This window comes from Trachypithecus francoisi, unplaced genomic scaffold (genome assembly GCF_009764315.1).
Source record: "Trachypithecus francoisi isolate TF-2019V2 unplaced genomic scaffold, Tfra_2.0 Lachesis_group21, whole genome shotgun sequence".
NCBI classification, from domain to species: Eukaryota; Metazoa; Chordata; class Mammalia; order Primates; family Cercopithecidae; genus Trachypithecus; species Trachypithecus francoisi.
In genome coordinates this window covers 23,226,499-23,246,692 of record NW_022681467.1, presented here as the reverse complement: position 1 = coordinate 23,246,692, position 20,194 = coordinate 23,226,499, and the positions used below count along the sequence as shown (strand labels likewise).

At 39.9% G+C, this 20,194-nt stretch overlaps 1 protein-coding gene across 3 annotated transcripts in view; it reads left to right on the top strand.

The window, feature by feature from the left end:
- ATRN (attractin) overlaps positions 1-20,194 on the top strand; it is a 179,395-nt gene that overhangs the window by 47,630 nt on the left and 111,571 nt on the right. For all 3 annotated transcript variants that reach the window (XM_033185808.1, XM_033185810.1, XM_033185809.1), the window contains exons 2-5: positions 6,760-6,843; positions 11,688-11,801; positions 17,483-17,611; positions 19,014-19,219. In XM_033185808.1, the coding sequence (XP_033041699.1) occupies positions 6,760-6,843; positions 11,688-11,801; positions 17,483-17,611; positions 19,014-19,219 (533 nt within the window). The remainder of the gene's footprint in view (positions 1-6,759; positions 6,844-11,687; positions 11,802-17,482; positions 17,612-19,013; positions 19,220-20,194) is intronic.

Here is a 20,194-nt window from a genome sequence, read left to right as displayed (position 1 = left end):
CTGTAATCCCAGCACTTTGGGTTGCTTAGGTGGGTAGATCACAAGATAAGGAGTTCAAGACCAGCCTGGCCAAGATGGTGAAACCCCGTCTCTACTAAAAATAGAAAAATTAGCCGGGCATGGTGGTGGACGCCTGTAATCCCAGCTACTCGGGAGGCTGAGCAGAGAATTGCTTGAACCCAGGAGGTGGAGGTTGCAGTTGAGCTGAGATCGAGCCATTGCACTCCAGCCTGGGCGACAGGGTGAACCTCCATCTCAAAAAAAAGAAGATGTGGTACATATACTCCATGGAATACTTCCACCTGTAAAAATGAAAGCAGTTGTGTCCGTTGCAGCAACGTGGATGCAGGGAGGCCATTATTCCAAGTGAATTAATGCAGGAACAGAAAACCAAATACCACATACTCACTTACAAGTGGGAACTAACCATTGAGTACACATGGACACAAAGAAGGGAGCAACAGACACCGGATCTATTTGAGGATGGAGGGTAGGAAGAGAGTGAGGACTGAAAAACTGCCTTTCAGGTATTACACTGATTACGTGGGTGATGGAATTATCTGTACATCAAACCCCTGCGAAACCTTCACATGTACCCCTTGAACCTAAAATAAAAGTTGGAAAGAAAAAGAAGGGTGAAAGTAAGAACAAACACATTACAAAATAATATGTGCAAATGATCAGTAAACACCAGAAAGGGTACTCAAAATCTTTTTTATTTTATTTTTTGAGACAGTTTCTCCCTCTGTTGTCCAGGCTGCAGTGTAGTGGCACCATCTTGGCTCACTGCAACCTCTGCTTCCTGGGCTCAAGCGATCCTCTACCTTAGCCTCCAAAGTAGCTGGGACTACAGGTCATACCACCACACTTGGCTAAGTTTTTTGTAGAGACGAGGTTTCACTATGTTGCTTAGGCTGGTCTTGAGCTCCTGGGCTTAAGTGATCCACCTGGCTTGGCATCCCAAAGTGCTGAGATTATGGACATAAGCCACCGTGTCCAGCCTCTGAAAATCTTTAAATATCAGAAAAATACAAATTTATGTCATAATGAGATAGAATAATGCATACTTGCTGGAATAACCAATAAAAAGTCTGATTATACCAAAGGTAGGAACTGATGAGGAATAGGTAGAGCTCTCATACCTTGAAAATGTGATTGTAAGGTGGAAACAGTTTGGCAGTTTCTTAAAAATGTAAGTGCATATCTATAGTTTGATCCAGTGATTTCATTTTGTACATTTATTCAAGAGAAATATATATACCTGTCCACAGAAAGATTTATACATGTCTTAGCTTCATTTGTAAAAGACTATAATTACATAATCCAAGTGTCCACCAATAAGCAAGTTGTGTATTTTCATACAAGAGAATACTACTCAGCAGTGTGAAGGAGCAAACTATTGATACAATACTTAGAAAAGTTATGTTTATAAAAAGGAGCAAGGCACAAAAGTGTCTTTAATTCCATTAAATCAAATTTTGTAAAACTGATCTATAGTGTGAAAGATAAGATCAATGTTTGAGGTGGAGGTTGGTAGGGATTACCTGGAGGGGGATATAAAAGAGCTTTTGGGGGTGAGGGAACTGTTTTATATCCTGTTTGAGGAGATTACACTTTGTGTATATATTTGTCAAAGCTTATCAAAGTGTACACTTAAGTGGCTGCATTTTATTATATATAAATTACTTTTCACTAAGATTGATTAAACATTTGGTTGGAAGGAATCAAATAGGTATAGCAGTCATTAAACTAAATGCAAATAGATTATATATTGTGCCAGTAAAATACCATCAGATTATATATTGTCCCAGTAAAATACTGTCAATATATTGTGCCAGTAAAATACTGTGAGATTAGTTTAAGAAACAAAACCTAACCAAGTCCTGTTTCAAAGAAGCAAACTATTGAAAACTTGATAGGTAAAGCTGAAAATAAAAGAGTTGAATAAAGATCTAAGATATAGGAAAATATCCAAAAGACAAGGCGAAATTTAAATATCAAACTAGGTAAATGGATTGTTACCATCGTAAAAGGCATAGTTTATGAACAATATATATATATATTATATGTATATACATATAATTTTTTTTTTTTTTGAGACAGAGATTTGCTCTTTTGCCCAGGCTGGAGTGAAGTGGTGTGATCTCAGCTCACTGCAGCCTCTGCCCCCACCAGGTTCAAACGATTCTCCTACCTCAGCCTCCTGAGTAGCTGGGATTATAGGCGCTTGCCACCATGCCTGGCTAATTTTTTTTGTTGTTTTTTTTTAGTAGAGATGGGGTTTTGCCATGTTGGTCAGACTGGGTTCGAACTCCTGACCTCTTGATCCACCCACCTCAGCCTCCCAAAGTGCTGGTATTACGGGTGTGAGCCACTGCACCTGGCCAGGATTTCAGTACATGTGTATCAGAATTAGGTCTAGTGGATGAAAATACGAGTATAAGGAATTGAATAGTGCATTTAATAAACCTGATTATATGTGTGTAGAAATAGTGTTTTAAATTCCTGGAATAGATCTTTTTTTAATGTCCAAGGAACTGTGGTCAAAGTTTAATGTCCAAGGTACTTGACCATAAAGAAAATCTTACCGGATGAGAAAAGTTGAGATTTTACAGGCTGCGTTGTCTGGTAATAATACAGGTAAAGTAGAAAGAAAGAACTATGAGACGACTCCTTTGAAACCTGCCTCCTGTTCCCCTATTCTCCCTGTATTTGTTTCCACTGCAGAACTGCCTCAGTATTCTTGAACTGAGAAACTGATAGTGGCAAGGTCTTTGTTCTTTATATTTCTAGCCTTACATTATTGAAATGCCTTTCAGTTTGATGCCTTTGTGTGACTGCCAGTGAACTAGGTTTTCCTAGCGTACAGGTGTTGCCCATGCCCACACCTAGATTATCAACGATACTGTAAAACTTGACCTGAAATATTAGGTTGATGTTCCTGGCCTTTCTCTTTCAAATTCCTTTAAACTTTCAGTAACCACTTGTTGGCCATTTATTAGAACACAGGGAATTTTGAATTAAAAACTCACATAATTTAAAAGAAACAGGAACACCTAATGCTGAGAGGATGTGGAGAATAGCATATTCTCATACATTGCTGGTGCAAATGTGAATTGTTACAGCCTTTTGGAAAATAATTTGACAGCTTGGTTAACAATTAAAATTCATATTCCTTTTGGCCTAGTATACCTCCTTCTAAGATTTCTAATCTTAGAAATAAAAGCCCAAGTAAGGCCATATGTATAGGGGTATTTATTGCAGTGATGTACATATTGTCAGCCAACTGAAAACGAAATGAACATTAATAGGGAAAGGCAGGAAAAGTGATACCTCCATAGGTGGGATATTATGCTACATAAAGAAAAAATAAATTAGACTAATATCAGATTAGTTTGAGAAAGTTCCGTAAGGTTTTGTTGAGTGAGCAAAGAAGGATGCAGAAAAGTATGTAATAATTTGCGTAACCAAAAAATAATTTAAGAGAACCATGCCTATATCATAGGCTCATGAGTATGAAGAAAAGTATTTAGGAATTCCTGCTAGGTGGTTAAATGTTTACCTTGGTCAAGGGTGGGTCAGAGTAACTGGGGAAGTAGGTTTAAAAAAAAATTTGTCTGTGATCATATCTATGCATTATCTGTAAAATTATATAAATATGTATGTTTAAAGATACTAAGTAAACATTTAAAATAAAACTGACCTATTTCCCAGCCTGGGCAACATAGCAAGACTCATCTCTAAAAAAAAATATTAATTAAAATAAATTAGCTAGGCATAGTGGTGTGTGCCTGTAGTCCCAGCTACTCCAGAGGCTGAGGTAGGAGAATCACCTGAGCCCAGGAGTTTGAGGCTGCAGTGAGCCATTGAGCGTGCCACTGCACTCCAGCCTGGGTGTCAGAGTGAGATTCTGTCTCAAAAACAAAAAAAACAAAAAACACAATTATTTCTTTTCTAAAACTGATGCTGATTTGCAAACCTAAGTGTTCATGTGAAGTCCACTGAAACTCTTAGGAGTAGAAGAGGCATAGTAGAGACCCATAACACCTTTTATGTTAGGCCCTAAAACAAAGAATCAAGGAAGTGTGTACGCACACAACATGCAATAAAACAATAACCAGTGAGAAATTTACCTAAGAAACTCGAAGCCTAGAGTAAGGTGGTTTTTGTGGGTGGTTGATACTATTTTTTCAGGAACTTTGCATTCCTTTGATTTGTCATTTTTGGTGTTGGCTTTGTGTTTAGGCATAGCACAGGCTTTGTGTTCAGGCTGTAGTACTTCCAGCTGTAAAATCCAGCCATAGCCAAGTCCAGAGAGAGAAGAATGAGACAGTCTCTTCTTGGATGTTTGTCATAGGCTGTTTTTTTAAAAGCATTTGCTAAGGCTGAGTCTGGGTTACAACTTGATTTTAGTGTTATAGAGGAAGGTGTTTTAAGGAAGGAAAAGCAGAATTAGGCAAAGGAAGAAGTTGAGCTCCAATGCAGTCCTGACAAAGGGGAACTCTGGGTCAGGGTTGCTTATTTGAGTTGCCCCATGTTGGATTGAAATTCCTGGGCCTTTATACTCTTTATGGTATGGGCTGCCATGGGAAGGGCAAAACCTGCAGCAGGGCAGCCCCTGAAGGAGTTGATGTTCTGCTGACCACCTTCCCTGCTGCTGCTGGCAGCAAGTCCTTCCTTGAAGAGGTGATCTAGGTGGCGTGTCTCCCTGTCCACACACTTTCTTAAGAATAAGAAAATGTTTCCTGGAAGTCATCCATCAGATGCGCCCTCTGTACATGATACTGTAATCTAAGTATTAGATTACATGCTGTGTCAGAGATTCATGGTTACACATTATAGCCTTTTCGTACTTCTCTAGTAAAAAGAATTCTGATTTTGTGATGGGTACATGATCATCTGGGATAATGGCTACATTTTTCAGCCCCCCTCTACTTGTAGACATGTCAGTAACTTCTGGCTAATTGAATGTAAGTTGAATTTTCATGTGTGACTTAACAGGGGGAGAGAGGGTGTGCCCCCCATTTTCTTTTCCTCCTTCCTGCTGGGTAGAATTTGGGTATAATAGCTGGAGCTTGAGCCACTATCTTGGATTATGAAGTAGAAACCACATGTTGGGGATGACAGAGCAATAGTATAGAACAGCATTAGGTCCCTGATGATCATGGAAATGCCTTGGATTTCCATGCTCTGGATTGCTTACCTTTGGATTTTTTTATCTTGGTTAGTCCATTACTATTTAGGTTTTTCTGTCAGTTGCATTAAAGCCTAATTTTTATTTTCTCTCTCTCTCTATGTGTATATATATGTGTCTATATAGATATATATTCTTTTTTTAAAATAGAGATGAGGGTGTTGCTGTGTTGGCCAGGCTGATCTTGAACTCCTGACCTCAAGCAGTCCTCCTGCCTCAGCCTCCAAACTGCTGTGATTACAGGCAAGAGCCACCACACCCAGCCCACACCTAATTTTAATTGATACACATTTCTAATTAGTCAGTGGCAAGGGGCATGGGAAAACATGATTGGCTTCAACTAACATTTTGAGGTGGAATGGATTTTGGGGAGTAAGGCATGGATACATCTCTATCAGGCGAGTACAACAGAGGGAGAGAAAGGCAAGAATATCAAGGGGTTTGCAGGGTATGATTCTTGTGATGGACTATGGGGTCTTAACTAGGTATGTGAGAAAGTGACATGTGTGGATGGTAGGTGGTGAACAGTGAAGAAATGATAGTTCGGTGTATTGTTGGTCTCCATGGGGCTGAAGACTCATTTGAAAGGGGGAAATAGGCTAAATGAACTGGAGACATGAGACAGTAGTCAGAGGTTAGGGTGCTTTTTTTGTGGGTAATGTTGTTACTGGTAATAGCAAGTGCCAGAGAAGGGGATGACTAAAGAGGGGTGGAGGAAAAGATAGTTAATGGTAAGGTTAAGAAATGGAGAGGCTGGGTTTTGGATGGAATATCTTAGATGTTGATGCAGATAGTGGAATAGAGTGAACGATTTAGTAATATCTTTAGTGCATTAGGAGTAGCTGGGAGATGACCCAGAAGGTAAGGGAGGCAGATCCAGAAGTAAGCATGTGTTCCGAGTGGCTGATGTTGATGAAAGAGGGAAGAAAAATTATCTGGAAACAGCCATGATGAAGGAAATAGCGTCCTACTTAAATATTAAAATTTTTTATATAGCAGCAGATACTTGCTGGTTGCAGTGGCTCACGCCTGTAATCCCAGCATTTTGGGAGGCCAAGAGAGGAGGATTGCTTGAGGCCATAAGTTCAAGCCTGGCAACTTCGTGAGACTCTGTCTCTACAAAAAATAAAAAACAAATTTAAGAAATTTATGGCTGGGTGTGAAGGTTCAAGCCTGTAATTCTAGTGCTTTGGGAAGCCGAGGTGGGAGGATCTCTTGAAGCTAGGAGTTTGAGACCAGCGTGGGCAACATAGCGAGACCTGTCTTTACCAAAAGGAAAAAGGATGACATAAAATTAAGATTTAGGTATGTTTTGTTCATTCCTGTTGCTTTTAATATTTTGCTGTCTTCTTTTTTCATGTATGTGATAAGTATTTGTTTCATCTAAATTTATGCAATCTGAATATAACTAGTCATTTTTTACTGGTTACAGTATGTGTTAATGTGCCCATTATGTTTAATTTGTATTATATTAAGAATTAAAAAATACTAATATATGAAAATATATAAAAATATATGAAATTAATATCTTAGACTTAAGTTTTCTTTCTTGATTTAAATTACAGACTAACTGGATCTTCTGGGTTTGTAACAGATGGACCTGGAAATTATAAATATAAAACGAAGTGCACCTGGCTCATTGAAGGACAGTAAGTAGAAATGGCTGACTTAATTTTTGTTTTTTTAGCATAGAGGTCAGTGTGACATTAGTTTTCCCACAAATAAAATTAACGATCTGTAGCATAAAGTACTTAAAACATTTACTTGATAACCTTTCATTTGACAAAATGAATTTAATTTTTCTTAGCCTTCATTAATTTAAAAGTTTCATGTTGATTTAATGCTGCAAATGAATTGTACACACCACAAATTTGTGTATTTCCAACTGTAATAGTTCAGAAATGGTTATATATATATATATTTTTTTTTTTTTTTAATTTTTTTTTTAATGGGACAGCGTTTTGTTCTTGTCACCCAGGCTGGAGTGCAGTGGCTTGATCTCGGCTCACTGCAACCTCCACCTCCCAGGTTCAAGCGATTCTCCTGACTCAGCCTCCTGAGTAGCTGGGATTACAGGTGCGTGCCACCATGCCTGGCTAATTTTGTATTTTTAGTAGAGATGGGGTTTCACCATGTTAACCAGGATGGTCTGGAACTCCTGACCTCAAGTGATCCACCCACCTTGGCCTCCCAAAGTGCTGGGATTACAGGCATGAGCCGCTGCGCCCTGCCACAGTTACATATTTTTAATGGTTTGCTTAAAGCATTAGAAAATTACAATAATGTGTTATTTTTCTAAGTATCTATTTTTGTTGTGGATAAGAAAATTGTAATAACTGTTATTGCCTAAGTGATCCCTTCTCTGGACCTACTGTGTCCCTCTAGCTGTTGCTTTTTTTCTCCTTGTCTTCATGGGAGACTTTTAAAGCAGTATTTCTCAAACTTTTTTGGTCTCGGGACTTCTTTACACTCTTAAACTTTGAGGATTCCAAATAAGTTTGTTTATTATTTATTTATTTTGAGATGGCGTGTCGTTCTGTGGCCCAGGCTGGAGTACAGTGATGTGATCTTGGCGCTCTGCAACCTCCACCTCCCGGGTTCAAGCGATTCTCCTGCCTCAGCCTTCCGAGTAGCTGGGATTACAGGCATGTGCCACCATGCCCAGCTAAGTTTTTGTGTTTTGTAGTAGAGACAGGGTATCACCATGTTGGCCAGGCTGGTCTCGAACTCCTGACCCCAAGTGATACTCCTGCCTTGGCCTCACAAAGTGCTGGGATTACAGGCGTGAGCCACCGCCCCCGGCCCCAAATAAGTTTATGTTTGTCTGTGTTCACCATATTAGAACTTATAACCAACAAATATTATTTATTCATTTAAAAGCAACAATTATAAGCCCACTACATGTTAGTACAAATGATAGTTTAATGAAAAAGAACCTTATATTTAAAAAATTGTAGTGAAAAGAATGACATTGTTTTACATTTTTGCAGATCTCTTTAATGTCTAGCTTGATAAAAGAGCTGAATTATCATATCTTCTGCATTCACTTTGTTGCAGTATGTTAATTGTGATTGAAGCCTGTCAAGAAGATGAGGCCTCACTTGAATATGAAGTAGGAAGAAAGATATTAATAGTACAGTATTTTAAAATAATTGTATATGGTCTTCTTTGATACCATATCAAAACTTAACAAGTAGTAATTCTTTTTTTTTTTTTTTGAGATGGAGTCTCGCTCTGTCGCCCAGGCTGGAGTGCAGTGGCCGGATCTCAGCTCACTGCAAGCTCCGTCTCCCAGGTTTACGCCATTCTCCTGCCTCAGCCTCCCGAGTAGCTGGGACTACAGGCGCCCGCCACGTCGCCCAGCTAGTTTTTTGTATTTTTTAGTAGAGACGGGGTTTCACCGTGTTAGCCAGGATGGTCTCGATCTCCTGACCTCGTGATCCGCCCGTCTCGGCCTCCCAAAGTGCTGGGATTACAGGCTTGAGCCACCGCGCCCGGCCAACAAGTAGTAATTTCTTAAAAGTAAATTGCAGTTTGGAATCTGAAACTATGTGAAGGAACTTCTGGTACTTGTGAAATTAAAATCCATTGGTTTTCTTGCACTGAATGGATCTTTTGCCCATCCATGATTTGGTAACATGATATATAGGTCATTTGGAAAACAACAGGTCATTGAATTATGCAGATCTTCCATCTGTTGATATATTTATTCCCTTACATAATATTTAAAAAATCACATTGGTTAGTATCACCATCAGTCTCCTCAAAAAGTTCTAAGTATGGCAAATAACAAATTTTCCAAAATCCTGATTACTACTTGAAAGCTTGTATTTTATCTTTGGCAGCAAATACTGTCAGTTGTTTTCTTTGAAGTGACAGGCTTGCTTTCCTAATTTTTAAGAAAATGTCTGCCAGATATCCAACTCTGAATAACCATAATTTGTTGATTGTTCTTTCAAGTAAGCATGGTAAATGGTGTTGTAAGAAAAAAGTAGCTAGTTCAGCTTGCAACTTAAACAGTAGCAAAAGTGGTTTTCATTGAGAAAACCATGGCGCTTCTGTTAGGCAAGATAAGTGTTTTATATTTACTTTCCATCTTGTCAGAATATTAAAGAGATGTCTACTAATTGGTCAGGATTTAATAAAATTAGAAGTTTTAAACTGCTTAATCAAGATATCCTTAAATGAAACTGGCAGTTTTTCTTTTTCCTGTGAGCAATTGGTGGTGAAGAATAGCAGTGATCACTAGTACCATTTGCTGCTGTTGTCTTGATTTGTTCTAAGATGCCCACAGTTTCACCCACCATTGCTCCTTGAACCATTAATAAATGCCAGCATGGCGATAAAATATATGCTATCTTAGTTTTACTGTGAATATAGTTTTGACCTCCTGGGACTTCCCGTAAGGGTCTCAGGACCTGTAGCATTTTGTGGACTTCATTTTGAGAAGTGCTGCTCTAAGGAGCTCTGCTCTGTCCTATCAGTTCATAACCACCTGATACCCTCCTCCACTTGTTTTTCTGAATGTGCTCTCAATGGTTGTTCCTCCTCAGCGTAAGCGAAAAACTAAGCAAAGAAACTTTCATTCCTCCTTTTCCTTATTCCCCACATTTAGCCTGTCAGTAAGTTCTGTCAGTTTTCCCTTTAGATTTTCTCCCCAATCCATCACCAGACTCCTTTTCACCTCCATCTCTACAACTGGGAGAGCCATCATCCTCTCTCTCCTGGGCCACACAGTAGCCTTGAAATTGGCCTCCTGCTTTTGCCCCTTGCCCACCTCCCACTTCTCATCTCTTAAGATTTTCTCTGTTTGCTGTGTTTCAGGCACGCTGATTTTCTTCATGTTGCTTGGACATGTCAGCCTCTTTCTCCCTTAAGACCATGCTGTTCCCTCTGTCTGAAACGTTTTTCCCTGGGCTTTTCACATGGCTTGTCTCTTGTCATTCTCATATTGCCAAAGCTTACTGGGCTATCTCCCTACTACTTTTTGTGCTGCCACATCACCTTCTTTTAATAATTCTTCACAGTATTCATCACCATCTGAGTTTACTTGTTTATGTATTTATTTAGTTGTTAAACTAGAGATGTTAGATAAGTGTGGGGTAGAGGAAAGGTCTAAACTGGAGAAATAGAATTAGGCATCAGCAGGATATAATGATGTTGATATTCCCAGAGCTTTCTGAGTGGAGTGTTGGACTGAAGCCAGGCTAGAGAGTGAAGGGGTGAGTGAGATAGAGGCACTGGAGAAAGCAAAGTTTTCTGCGAAGTTTTACCTTATTAGAAGGAGAAACAGTAGGGCAGGTATTTGGTAGAGGGAGAGTTGGGATTTGAGGCTTTTTGTTTTTATTTTTTTAATTTTTTTTTTTTTTTGAAACGGAGTCTCGCTCTGTTGCCCAGGCTGGAATGCAGTGGTGCGATCTCGGCTCACTGCAAGCTCCGCCTCCTGGGTTCACGCCGTTCTCCTGCCTCAGCCTCCCGAGTAGCTGGGACTACAGCTGCCCACCACCACGCCTGGCTAATTTTTTTGTCTTTTTTAGTAGAGACGGGGTTTCACTGTGTTAGCCAGGATGGTCTCGATATCCTGACCTCATGATCCTCCCACCTTGGCCTCCCAAAGTGCTGGGATTACAGGCATGAGCCACCGCCCCTGGCCTGTTTTTATTTTTGTAAAATATGTGATACTTAAGCAGATTTAAATGTGGATGCAAAAGTTCCAGATGAGAGGGAGATGTCAAATATTTGAGAAACAGAAAGAGAGGCAGATAGGTATAGAATTTTGGAAAATGAGAATTTTAGGGTTTTTTGTCTGGTTGCTGAGCATAAGCAGGGAGGTGGGACTGGGTTATTTGAAATAGTCGTTGAGAGTGGCAGTTGTGGAGAGTGAGAGAGAATTGGTAGGACTGCTGGCAGAATCTAAGTGCCATTTGCAGTTGGAGAACAGAGACCAATGCCGAAACCAATTTACCCAGTGGTGTGGTACAGCTTAGGTTTTTTGGTTTTGTTTTTGTTTTTGTTTTTACCTCCACCACCCCCCTCTTTTTTTTTTTTTCCTGATTCAATCTTAGAGCAGATAACTGGTTTCCTGTAGAACAGAGCTTTTGCCAGCCAGTGTCGTGAAAAATCAGAGGGACTGGCAAATTTAGAGGATTGGCAGGCATGTTTATGAAATAACGTAGTGTGGAATCTGAAGTTGAATAAGGAAGTGCAGAAATGGTAAGGCTAATTGGTTGGTTCAGCGACCATTAAAGAGTGGCCACTGAATGGACTGTAAGGCCCAGAATCATGGACCACATCAATTTTGTTTCCCATTGCATGTTTAGTAGTCTTGCACATGGAGAGTACTAAATAAATCTTTGACAAATGAAGGAGTACGATGGGGCAGTTGTTAGACTGTGTTCCATATTATTAATTTAAAAATCTGAATTTTTATATTCTCAAATGTCTGATAGTTACGATAATTTTTTTATAAATTCCTTTTTTTTATTCTTTTCAGGCCAAATAGAATAATGAGACTTCGTTTCAATCATTTTGCTACAGAGTGTAGTTGGGACCACTTATACGTTTATGATGGGGACTCAATTTATGCACCACTAGTTGCTGCATTTAGGTAAGCTCAGTCATATAAGCGTTCTTTCATCATTGTTTGATTTCTAAATTTAAACATATCTTCTGGATTGCATTCTTACTGGGTTCACCTTTATTATCACTTAACACATTTATTTTATGGAAAAAATACTAGTTCTTAAGTCCCACCATCACTTGTGTGTTAGTGCTAACTTGGTTTCTGTAGCCCTGGGTAAGTTTCTAGGCATAGTACGTGACTTCTCTCTTCAGTTTCCTGATCTGTAAAATTGTGATAGTTCTATTAAGTTCACCTGCTCCTTGTGGTGGTGGTGAAGTTTATCGTTACAAAATATTTTGAGAGTAATATATTGAATGAAACTATTTCTGTGAAAAATTTAAATCAGGAAAACATCCATCACATTCCTTGTGTAGTGCCCATTGCATAGGCCTTCAGGAGTTATTTGTTGAATTCAAATATAATTGTGTGTGTGTATGTATGTGCATCATGAGTGAGGGAAACTTTTTGGAACAGTACACATAAAATGAACAGTGGCTACCTGTGGAGAAATCAGGAACATACTTATTATATATATTTTTTTCAATAAGTACATTTACATTAGTAGTTAAACAGAAGCAATTTAACACCAAATATATGGAGTGTTCTGAATTGTTAGGGTGTTTTACTTTTGATTAGCAACAAGTAGCTGTGTTGTTCGTTATGTTTTTGGCCACATGGGAATTCAAAACTGTCTCTAATTTTCTTCCTTTTACTTGATAGAGGATTTTAAAATACAATCGTGTCACTTGGCAACAGGAATACGTTTTGAGAAATGTGTTATTAGATGATTTCATCATTGTGTAAACATCATAGGGTGTATTTACACCAATAGATGGTATAGCCTACTGTACATCCTGCTTATATGGTACAGCCTATTGTACCTAGGCCACAATTCTGTACTGCATCTTACTATACTGAATACTGTAGGTAATTGTAACCCAATGGTATTTGTGTATCTAAACATATCTATACATGGAAAGGTACAGAAAAAATACAGTATTATAATCTTATACAACCTCTGTCATGTATGTGGTCCGTTGTTGACCAAGTGTCATTATGTGGTGTATGACTGTATGTTTTTCTAAAATGCATATCCCCTTAGGAAACCACCTGCAACTGGCTTTCTAAATTTCTTTGTCTCAAACGTTTTATTTCCTTTACTTTAAAAAGAAATCAGTTCAACAAATATTTTTTGTGTTTCTCACGTGGGGCTTATCTGGCTGATGTCCTGTGTGGGTGAGGAAGTTAACAGGGAGCAAACAGTACACAAGGACAGGAGATCAGGTGACTGTTGTGTCCTCGTGTTTTTCTACCCGCTTTGGCTTAGAAATCTCTCGAACATATCTTTGAACTGAGAACCAAGGCCATTTTCTGGGTTTTAAAGGTTCACTTACAAGGCCAAAGAGCAGGGTGGATGGCTGTGCTGAACATTTAAAGTGGCATTGGTCAAGTGTTGGCGTGTGTATCTTTATGCCAGCATTTGAAACGTAACTTGTAGCAAGAAGCACCCCGAACTTTAACACAAGCCCAAAAACTAAGTGTGATGTTATCATAATAGTACTTATGTTTGTTAATCAGAATTCATGGAGCCCTTGTTGTATGCCAGGCGCTTTGAATCAGCTTATCAGGAGCCTTGTAGGAACATGAGCCAAGCAGGTGTATATCACTCTGTGGTTCACCTGGATGGTATATTTGATAAACAGTGGTAGCAGTGGTAGAGCAGAGAGAGTGATTGAGAAAATTCTTCGAAAGAACATTATTCGTTTTAGAGTTTTTTTTTTTTTTAAGAAAGTTATGTGCTGGTGGGGCAGTTGTTAGACTGTGTGATGTAGAGGAACTCTTCCCCTTCCCCCTTCCCTTTTCCCCTTTCCCCTTCTCCTTCCCCTTCCTACTTCCCCTTCCCCTTTTCCTTCCCTTCCTCTTCCCCTTCCCTTTTCCTTTTCTTTCTCCCCCAGGCTGGAGTGCAGAGGCAGGAACGTAGCTCACTGCAGCCTCAACATCCTGGGCTCAAGAGATGCTCCCACCTCAGCCTCCCCAGTAGCTGGGACCACAAGAATGCAACACTATGCCCAGCTAATGTTTTTTTTTTTTTTTTTTTTGTGGAGATGGAGTCTCACAATGTTGCCCAGGCTGGTCTTGAACTCCTGGGCTCAAGCAGTCCTCCTGCCTTGGCCTCTCCAAAGTGTTGGGATTACAGGTGTGAGCCACTGCATCCAGCCGAAGATTGCTTTTGACGTACCTGTTTCCAGGTGGCCCTGGTCTTGTCAGTACTTATTCCTTCAGCATTTCAAGGGATTCTGGTGTATATAACCAGTGAAAGCATGATGATGGTTAACCCTTCATTTACATCTCCAATCAAATGTCACCTCTTCCAAGAGGCCTTCCTTTCACCCTTTCTAAAGTAGCACCTTCTGTTCTTTCCCTCTGCTCTCCTTCCCTTCATAGCATTTGTCTCTACCTGGCATTATGTATGTGGGGAGTATCTGGGCTTATTTGTTGTTTTTCTAATGTGAACTACATGAAGGCAGGGACATAGTCTTATTCGCTGTTGTATTCCTGGTACCTAGAACAGTGTCTCACAGGTAGTAAGTGCTTAGTAAATATTTGTTAGTTGAATACATAGTAGAAAATGCATCACTATTTTGTAACTCCTGGAGCACCAGAGTTTCAGAGTTCCTGGAGTTCTGCCTTCATATTAAAAATTGAAGGGCCAGACGTGGTGGCTCACACCTGTAATCCCAGCACTTTGGGAGGCCGAGGTGGATGGATTGCCTGAGGTCAGGAGTTCAAGACCAGTCTGGCCAACATGGTGAAACCCCATCTCTACTAAAAATACAAAAAAAAAAAATCATCTGGGCTTGGTGGTGTATGCCTGTAATCCTAGCTACTCAGGAGACTGAGGCAGGGGAATTGCTTGAACCAGGGAGGTGGAGGTTGCAATGAGCCGAGATTGCGCCACTGTGCTCCAGCCTGGGCGACAGAGGGAGACTCTGTCTCAAGAAAAAAATATATATATATATATTGAATGAAGGGCCAGGCACAGTGGCTCAGGCCTGTAACCGCAACACTTCGTGAGGCCGAGGCAGTAGGATTACTTGATCCCAGGAGTTTGAGACCAGCCTGGGCAACAGGGTGAGACCTCATCTGTACAAAAGATTTTAAAAATTAACCAGCCGAGGCCGGGCGCGGTGGCTCAAGCCTGTAATCCCAGCACTTTGGGAGGCCGAGACGGGCGGATCACGAGGTCAGGAGATCGAGACCATCCTGACTAACGCGGTGAAACCCCGTCTCTACTAAAAAATACAAAAAAAAAACTAGCCGGGCGAGGTGGCGGGCGCCTGTAGTCCCAGCTACTCGGGAGGCTGAGGCAGTTCTGAGAATGGCGTGAACCCGGGAGGCGGAGCTTGCAGTGGGCTGAGATCCGGCCACTGCACTCCAGCCTGGGCGACAGAGCGAGACTCCGTCTCAAAAAAAAAAAAAAAAAAATTAACCAGCCGTGGTGGTGTGTGCCTGTAGTCCCAGTCACTCAGGAGGCTGAGGTGGGAGGATTGCTTGAACTCAGGAGGTCAAGACAGCAGTGAACTGTGATCGTGCCACTGCACTCTAGCTTGGGCGACAGAGTAAGACCTTGTCTCAAAACAAAACAAAGCAAAACAAAAGGAATGAAAATCCCTTTCCCTCCTCATTTTGATTCCTTGGTTATGGACTCTTCCAGTCATTTTTGTATGCATTTATATAGGTACATGTAAATGTACACGTGTACTAGGCCCATTGTTTTGCAACTTGCTTCTCCCCCATGCCCTTATCAGAATGCCTGATGAGCTTCTTTTTAGTCCCGCAGACCTATGTAATATGCAGTGACTTATGTAGTCAGATTTCTGGGCGTGAGCATTTAGATGGGTTCCACCCTGTTGCCATCTGAACAGTGCTGTGGTTAGGATTCTTATATATTGGTCATTGTGTACATGAGCAAGTATTTTTTCTACAAAGAAATAGAATTGCTAGGTCAGAGTGAATGAGCATGAGGTTGTGTGTCTGGGACAGATTGCGTAGGGCTTGGCAAGGATCTCGGCTTTTACCAAATACGATGGTAGTGGTGAATCAATAATAAGGCAAAAATCACGGACATATGAAGAAATGCAACAGCAGGTAGACATAAGAAAAACGATTAACCTCAGGAGTAAAAAGAACTCAGAACAACAATTTAAAAATTGCTTTTTACTTATTAAATTAGCAAAATTAAAATAGAACCTAGTAGTCCTTGCTGTTGGCAGAGTGAAGTGGGATGGACCCTTCATTCTGTATTGATATGATTTCAAGTTACATATCTCTTCCTGGAAAGCAAGTTGGTATTATGGCTCTAGAGTCTTAAAGGCATCATTTAGACCTTTTTACTCAGTAAGTGTTTTGTTTTTGTTTTTTGTTTTTTGTTTTTTTTTTTTATACCAGTCACACAACAAACATTTAGAATCTATTATGTGCTGGGTTGTGAGTGAGGTCCTAAGGAGAACCTAGGGAGCTTTTAATGATATAGAAAATGCATATGTTTTATTTGTAAAATAGAATATACAATGTAAATAACATCAGTTAGGCTAAGAAAATGCATTAGAGTGCTAACAGTGTTGGAGTTATGGGTGTTTGTTTAGCTTCTTCATATTCTTATATAAATATTTTATATAAAATATCTTGGGTGCTGTGGCTCACGCCCGTAATCTCTACGTTTTGGGAGGCCGAGGTGGGTGGATCACCTGAGGTCAGGAGTTCGAGACCAGCCTGACCTACATGATGAAACGCTGTCTCTACTAAAAATATAAAAAAATTAGCTGGACGTGGTGGCGGGCACCTGTAATCCCAGCTACTCAGGAGACTGATGCAGGAGAATCGCTTGAACTCCGGGACACAGAGGTTGCGCTGAGATTGCGCCACTGCACTGTAGCCCGGGCAACAAGAGCAAAACTCTTCAAAACAAACAAGCAGGCCGGGCGCGATGGCTCACGCCTGTGATCCCAGCACTTTGGGAGGCCGAGACGGGCGGATCACGAGGTCAGGAGATCAAGACCATCCTGGCTAACACGGTGAAACCCCGTCTCTACTAAAAAAAATACATTAAAAAAAAAAAATTAGCTGGGCGTGGTGGCGGGCGCCTGTAGTCCCAGCTACACGGGAGGCTGAGGCAGGAGAATGGTGTGAACCCAGGAAGCGGAGCTTGTAGTGAGTGGAGATCGTGCCACTGCACTCCAGCCTGGGCGACAGAGCAAGACTCCGTCTCAACAAACAAACAAACAAACAAAAAGAACTCATGTCTTTCAGCAATATATGTGTAGTATTCATCACTCATAAAATTTGTTACTTTATGTGATTGTGGAAGTTTATTTTTTCAAAGAAGCACTATAAAAAATTTTATAAGAAAAAGAATAGGGCCATTGATTTCAAATCTCATTAGAAATACAACTCAGAATAAAGGAAGCCTAGCAAAAGATTCAGATCTGTTCCTCAAGGATCCAGAACTAATAGGGTAGCCCTATGTATTTATCACAGGAATTTGCATATCTTCCTGGATGTGGTTTTTAAATTATAAGGACGGATTTGTTTTTAATTTGTGTCTGCTACAATTTGACATGTCTGTGCTTGTGCTTCCCTCTATAAGAAGTGTGTTTTCATTTCAGTGGCCTCATTGTTCCTGAGAGAGATGGCAATGAGACTGTCCCTGAGGTTGTTGCCACATCAGGTTATGCCCTGCTGCATTTTTTTAGTGATGCTGCTTATAATTTGACTGGATTTAATATTACTTACAGGTAAGATTCTTAAGTCTAGTATTTGTGGTTTCATTCAGGAGACTATCTACTATGTTTTTACAACAATAATGGCTAACATAGATTGAGAGCTTGCAGTGTGCCAGGCATAGCATCAGGCAGTTTACATGGATTTTCTCATTTAAAGTTTTTCTATAAATTCATTGAGGTCTGGGCTCTGTTTTTCTACTCATTTATAATTGAGGAAACTGACAGGAAAAGGTTAAGTAGATTGTCAAAGTAAGTGGTGGGAACACAATTTAAACCCAGGTGTTGCTGCTGTTGAACTTCTAGAAGAGGGGGACTTTTCTGCTAATGGACAAAAACATTGGAATTTTACAAAGTACAGCTCAACAAATATTAGTAGTTGTCATGTACTCAATAGTAGGAGAAATCTGTATCATTAAAGTACCTTGATAGCCCATTTATCCCCCCCTTTTAAATTCTGAATTATATTGTTTCAAAGCACTGTCAGTACAAGTATCTTATGTTATTATGGGATGCATTATAGTTCAATTCTTTTTTTTTTTTTGAGACAGAGTCTAACTGTCATCCAGGTTGGAGTGCAGTGGCACGATCTCGGCTCACTGCAACCTTCACCTCCTGGGTTCAAGCAATTCTCCTGCCGCAGCCTCCTGAGTAACTGGGATTACAGGCACCCGCTACTATGCCCAGATAATTTTTTGTATATTTAGTAAAGACAGGGTTTCACCATGTTGGCCAGGCTGGTCTCAAACTTCTGACCGTGATTCTTCTGCCTCTGCCTCCCAAAGTGTTGAGATTATAGTTGTCAGCCACTGCGCCTGGCCGTAGTTCAATTCTTATATTAAGTTAAAGTAGCCTGCCTTCTTCCATCTGAAATGAGTAGATAAAATTACTAAGGAATTTTAAATATACCAATCTGGGCAGTAACCTTAAATTCTATTATATACAAATTTTCAGAGACTGTACAGAGGAATATGTACCATTAGGATGGTGGTTTATTGTTGGCAGTTTGTTTTATTCTTTTCCTTCCCAAACTTCCAACCATGAATTCAGCAATTCTGTAAAGCTTATCATTAGCAGGCTACTAAGAAGAATAGGATAATCCTCCCACCCTTGAGGAGCTGACAGTTCTGCAAAAATCTCCTCCCTCTTTGTAATTTCTTTGACTTTATGAGTTATTTATTCTTATCCTCTTATGAGAATCCAACAGGGTTGATTTGATTTCATTACTTGTACCTCAGGCTCTAGCTATGCAGTGTTGAGCAAACCCATTTGGACTGAATCTTTAAGTACTGAAGTTATGCTTGTGAATGAACTGAGACAGTGAGATTCTTAAACCTGTGTGGGAGAAAGTTCTGCTAAGTTAATCGAAGTGTTGTGTTGTGTTCTGTTAATGTAATTTTCCCTGCTATTTTCACAGTTTTGACATGTGTCCGAATAACTGCTCAGGCCAAGGAGAGTGTAAGATCAGTAATAACAGTAATACTGTTGAATGTGAATGTTCTGAAAACTGGAAAGGTGAAGCATGTGACATTCCTCACTGTACAGACAACTGTGGTTCTCCTCATCGAGGCATCTGCAATTCAAGTGATGTCAGAGGATGCTCCTGCTTCTCAGGCTGGCAGGGTAGGAGCTTCTTTCATTTTTACTTTTTCTTCCATTTATAGAACATTCTCAGCTAAATAAATAGATTGACTTTATTCTTAGCACCTATATAGTTTATATTAATCAAATACCAGGTAGCATTTAAGCTTGAAACATCCCTCTATCCAGCTGCTTATGAATTTCAATTTCATAGATGTGTGGTCGTGGTCTCTAGAATTATGGAGGGTAGGATGTTTTTTGTAACCTGTTTGTGAAAGTTGAAGAACTTGGACTCGATCATAAAAGGATGTAGCAGAGAGCCAAGCTGGGAGGTCGGACAAGAGCTGACAATAATGATATTTCCTCAGAAACACACTCTAAGTTCAGAGAAAATTGGAATCAGTTATATATTAGAATCTTAAAGGAATTAGCGAATAGTATTATCTACAGAAATAATTAAAGAAGCTTTAGGGAATTCTTTAAGGGGTGAGTGATAGTAACTGTTATTAATTTGGTGATTTTCCTTGTAAACTTACCCCTTCCTCAGAACCTTTTCATTTTGAAAGGAAATATGCTTGTTTAAATACCTAGGTTTGTTGGGTTTGGCTGACATTGTAGAGTTAATAATTGAAGCATTTCAGTATCTACCATTGTGCAAATATTGCAGCAGAAGCCAAACCTCCCAAGAATGGAGTCTGTCTCTTCAGTTTGTTTAAGTTTCTTGATTTACCAGAAGATGGATAGTTTGTATGATTGCTCCCAGGTCTAGTTATCACACTTATTCGTCCATATCCACAAATTCTGCATCTGCAATTTCAAACAACTGTGTGTAGAAAATATTCAGAAAATATAAAAAAAAAAAAAAAAAAAAAAAGATAATATGGGCTGGGCATGGTGGCTCACGCCTATAATCCCAGCACTTTGGGAGGCCAAGGCAGGTGGCTCACCTGAGGTCAGGAGTTCGAGACCAGCTTGGCCAACATGGTGAAACCCTGTCTGTACTAAAAAATACAAAAC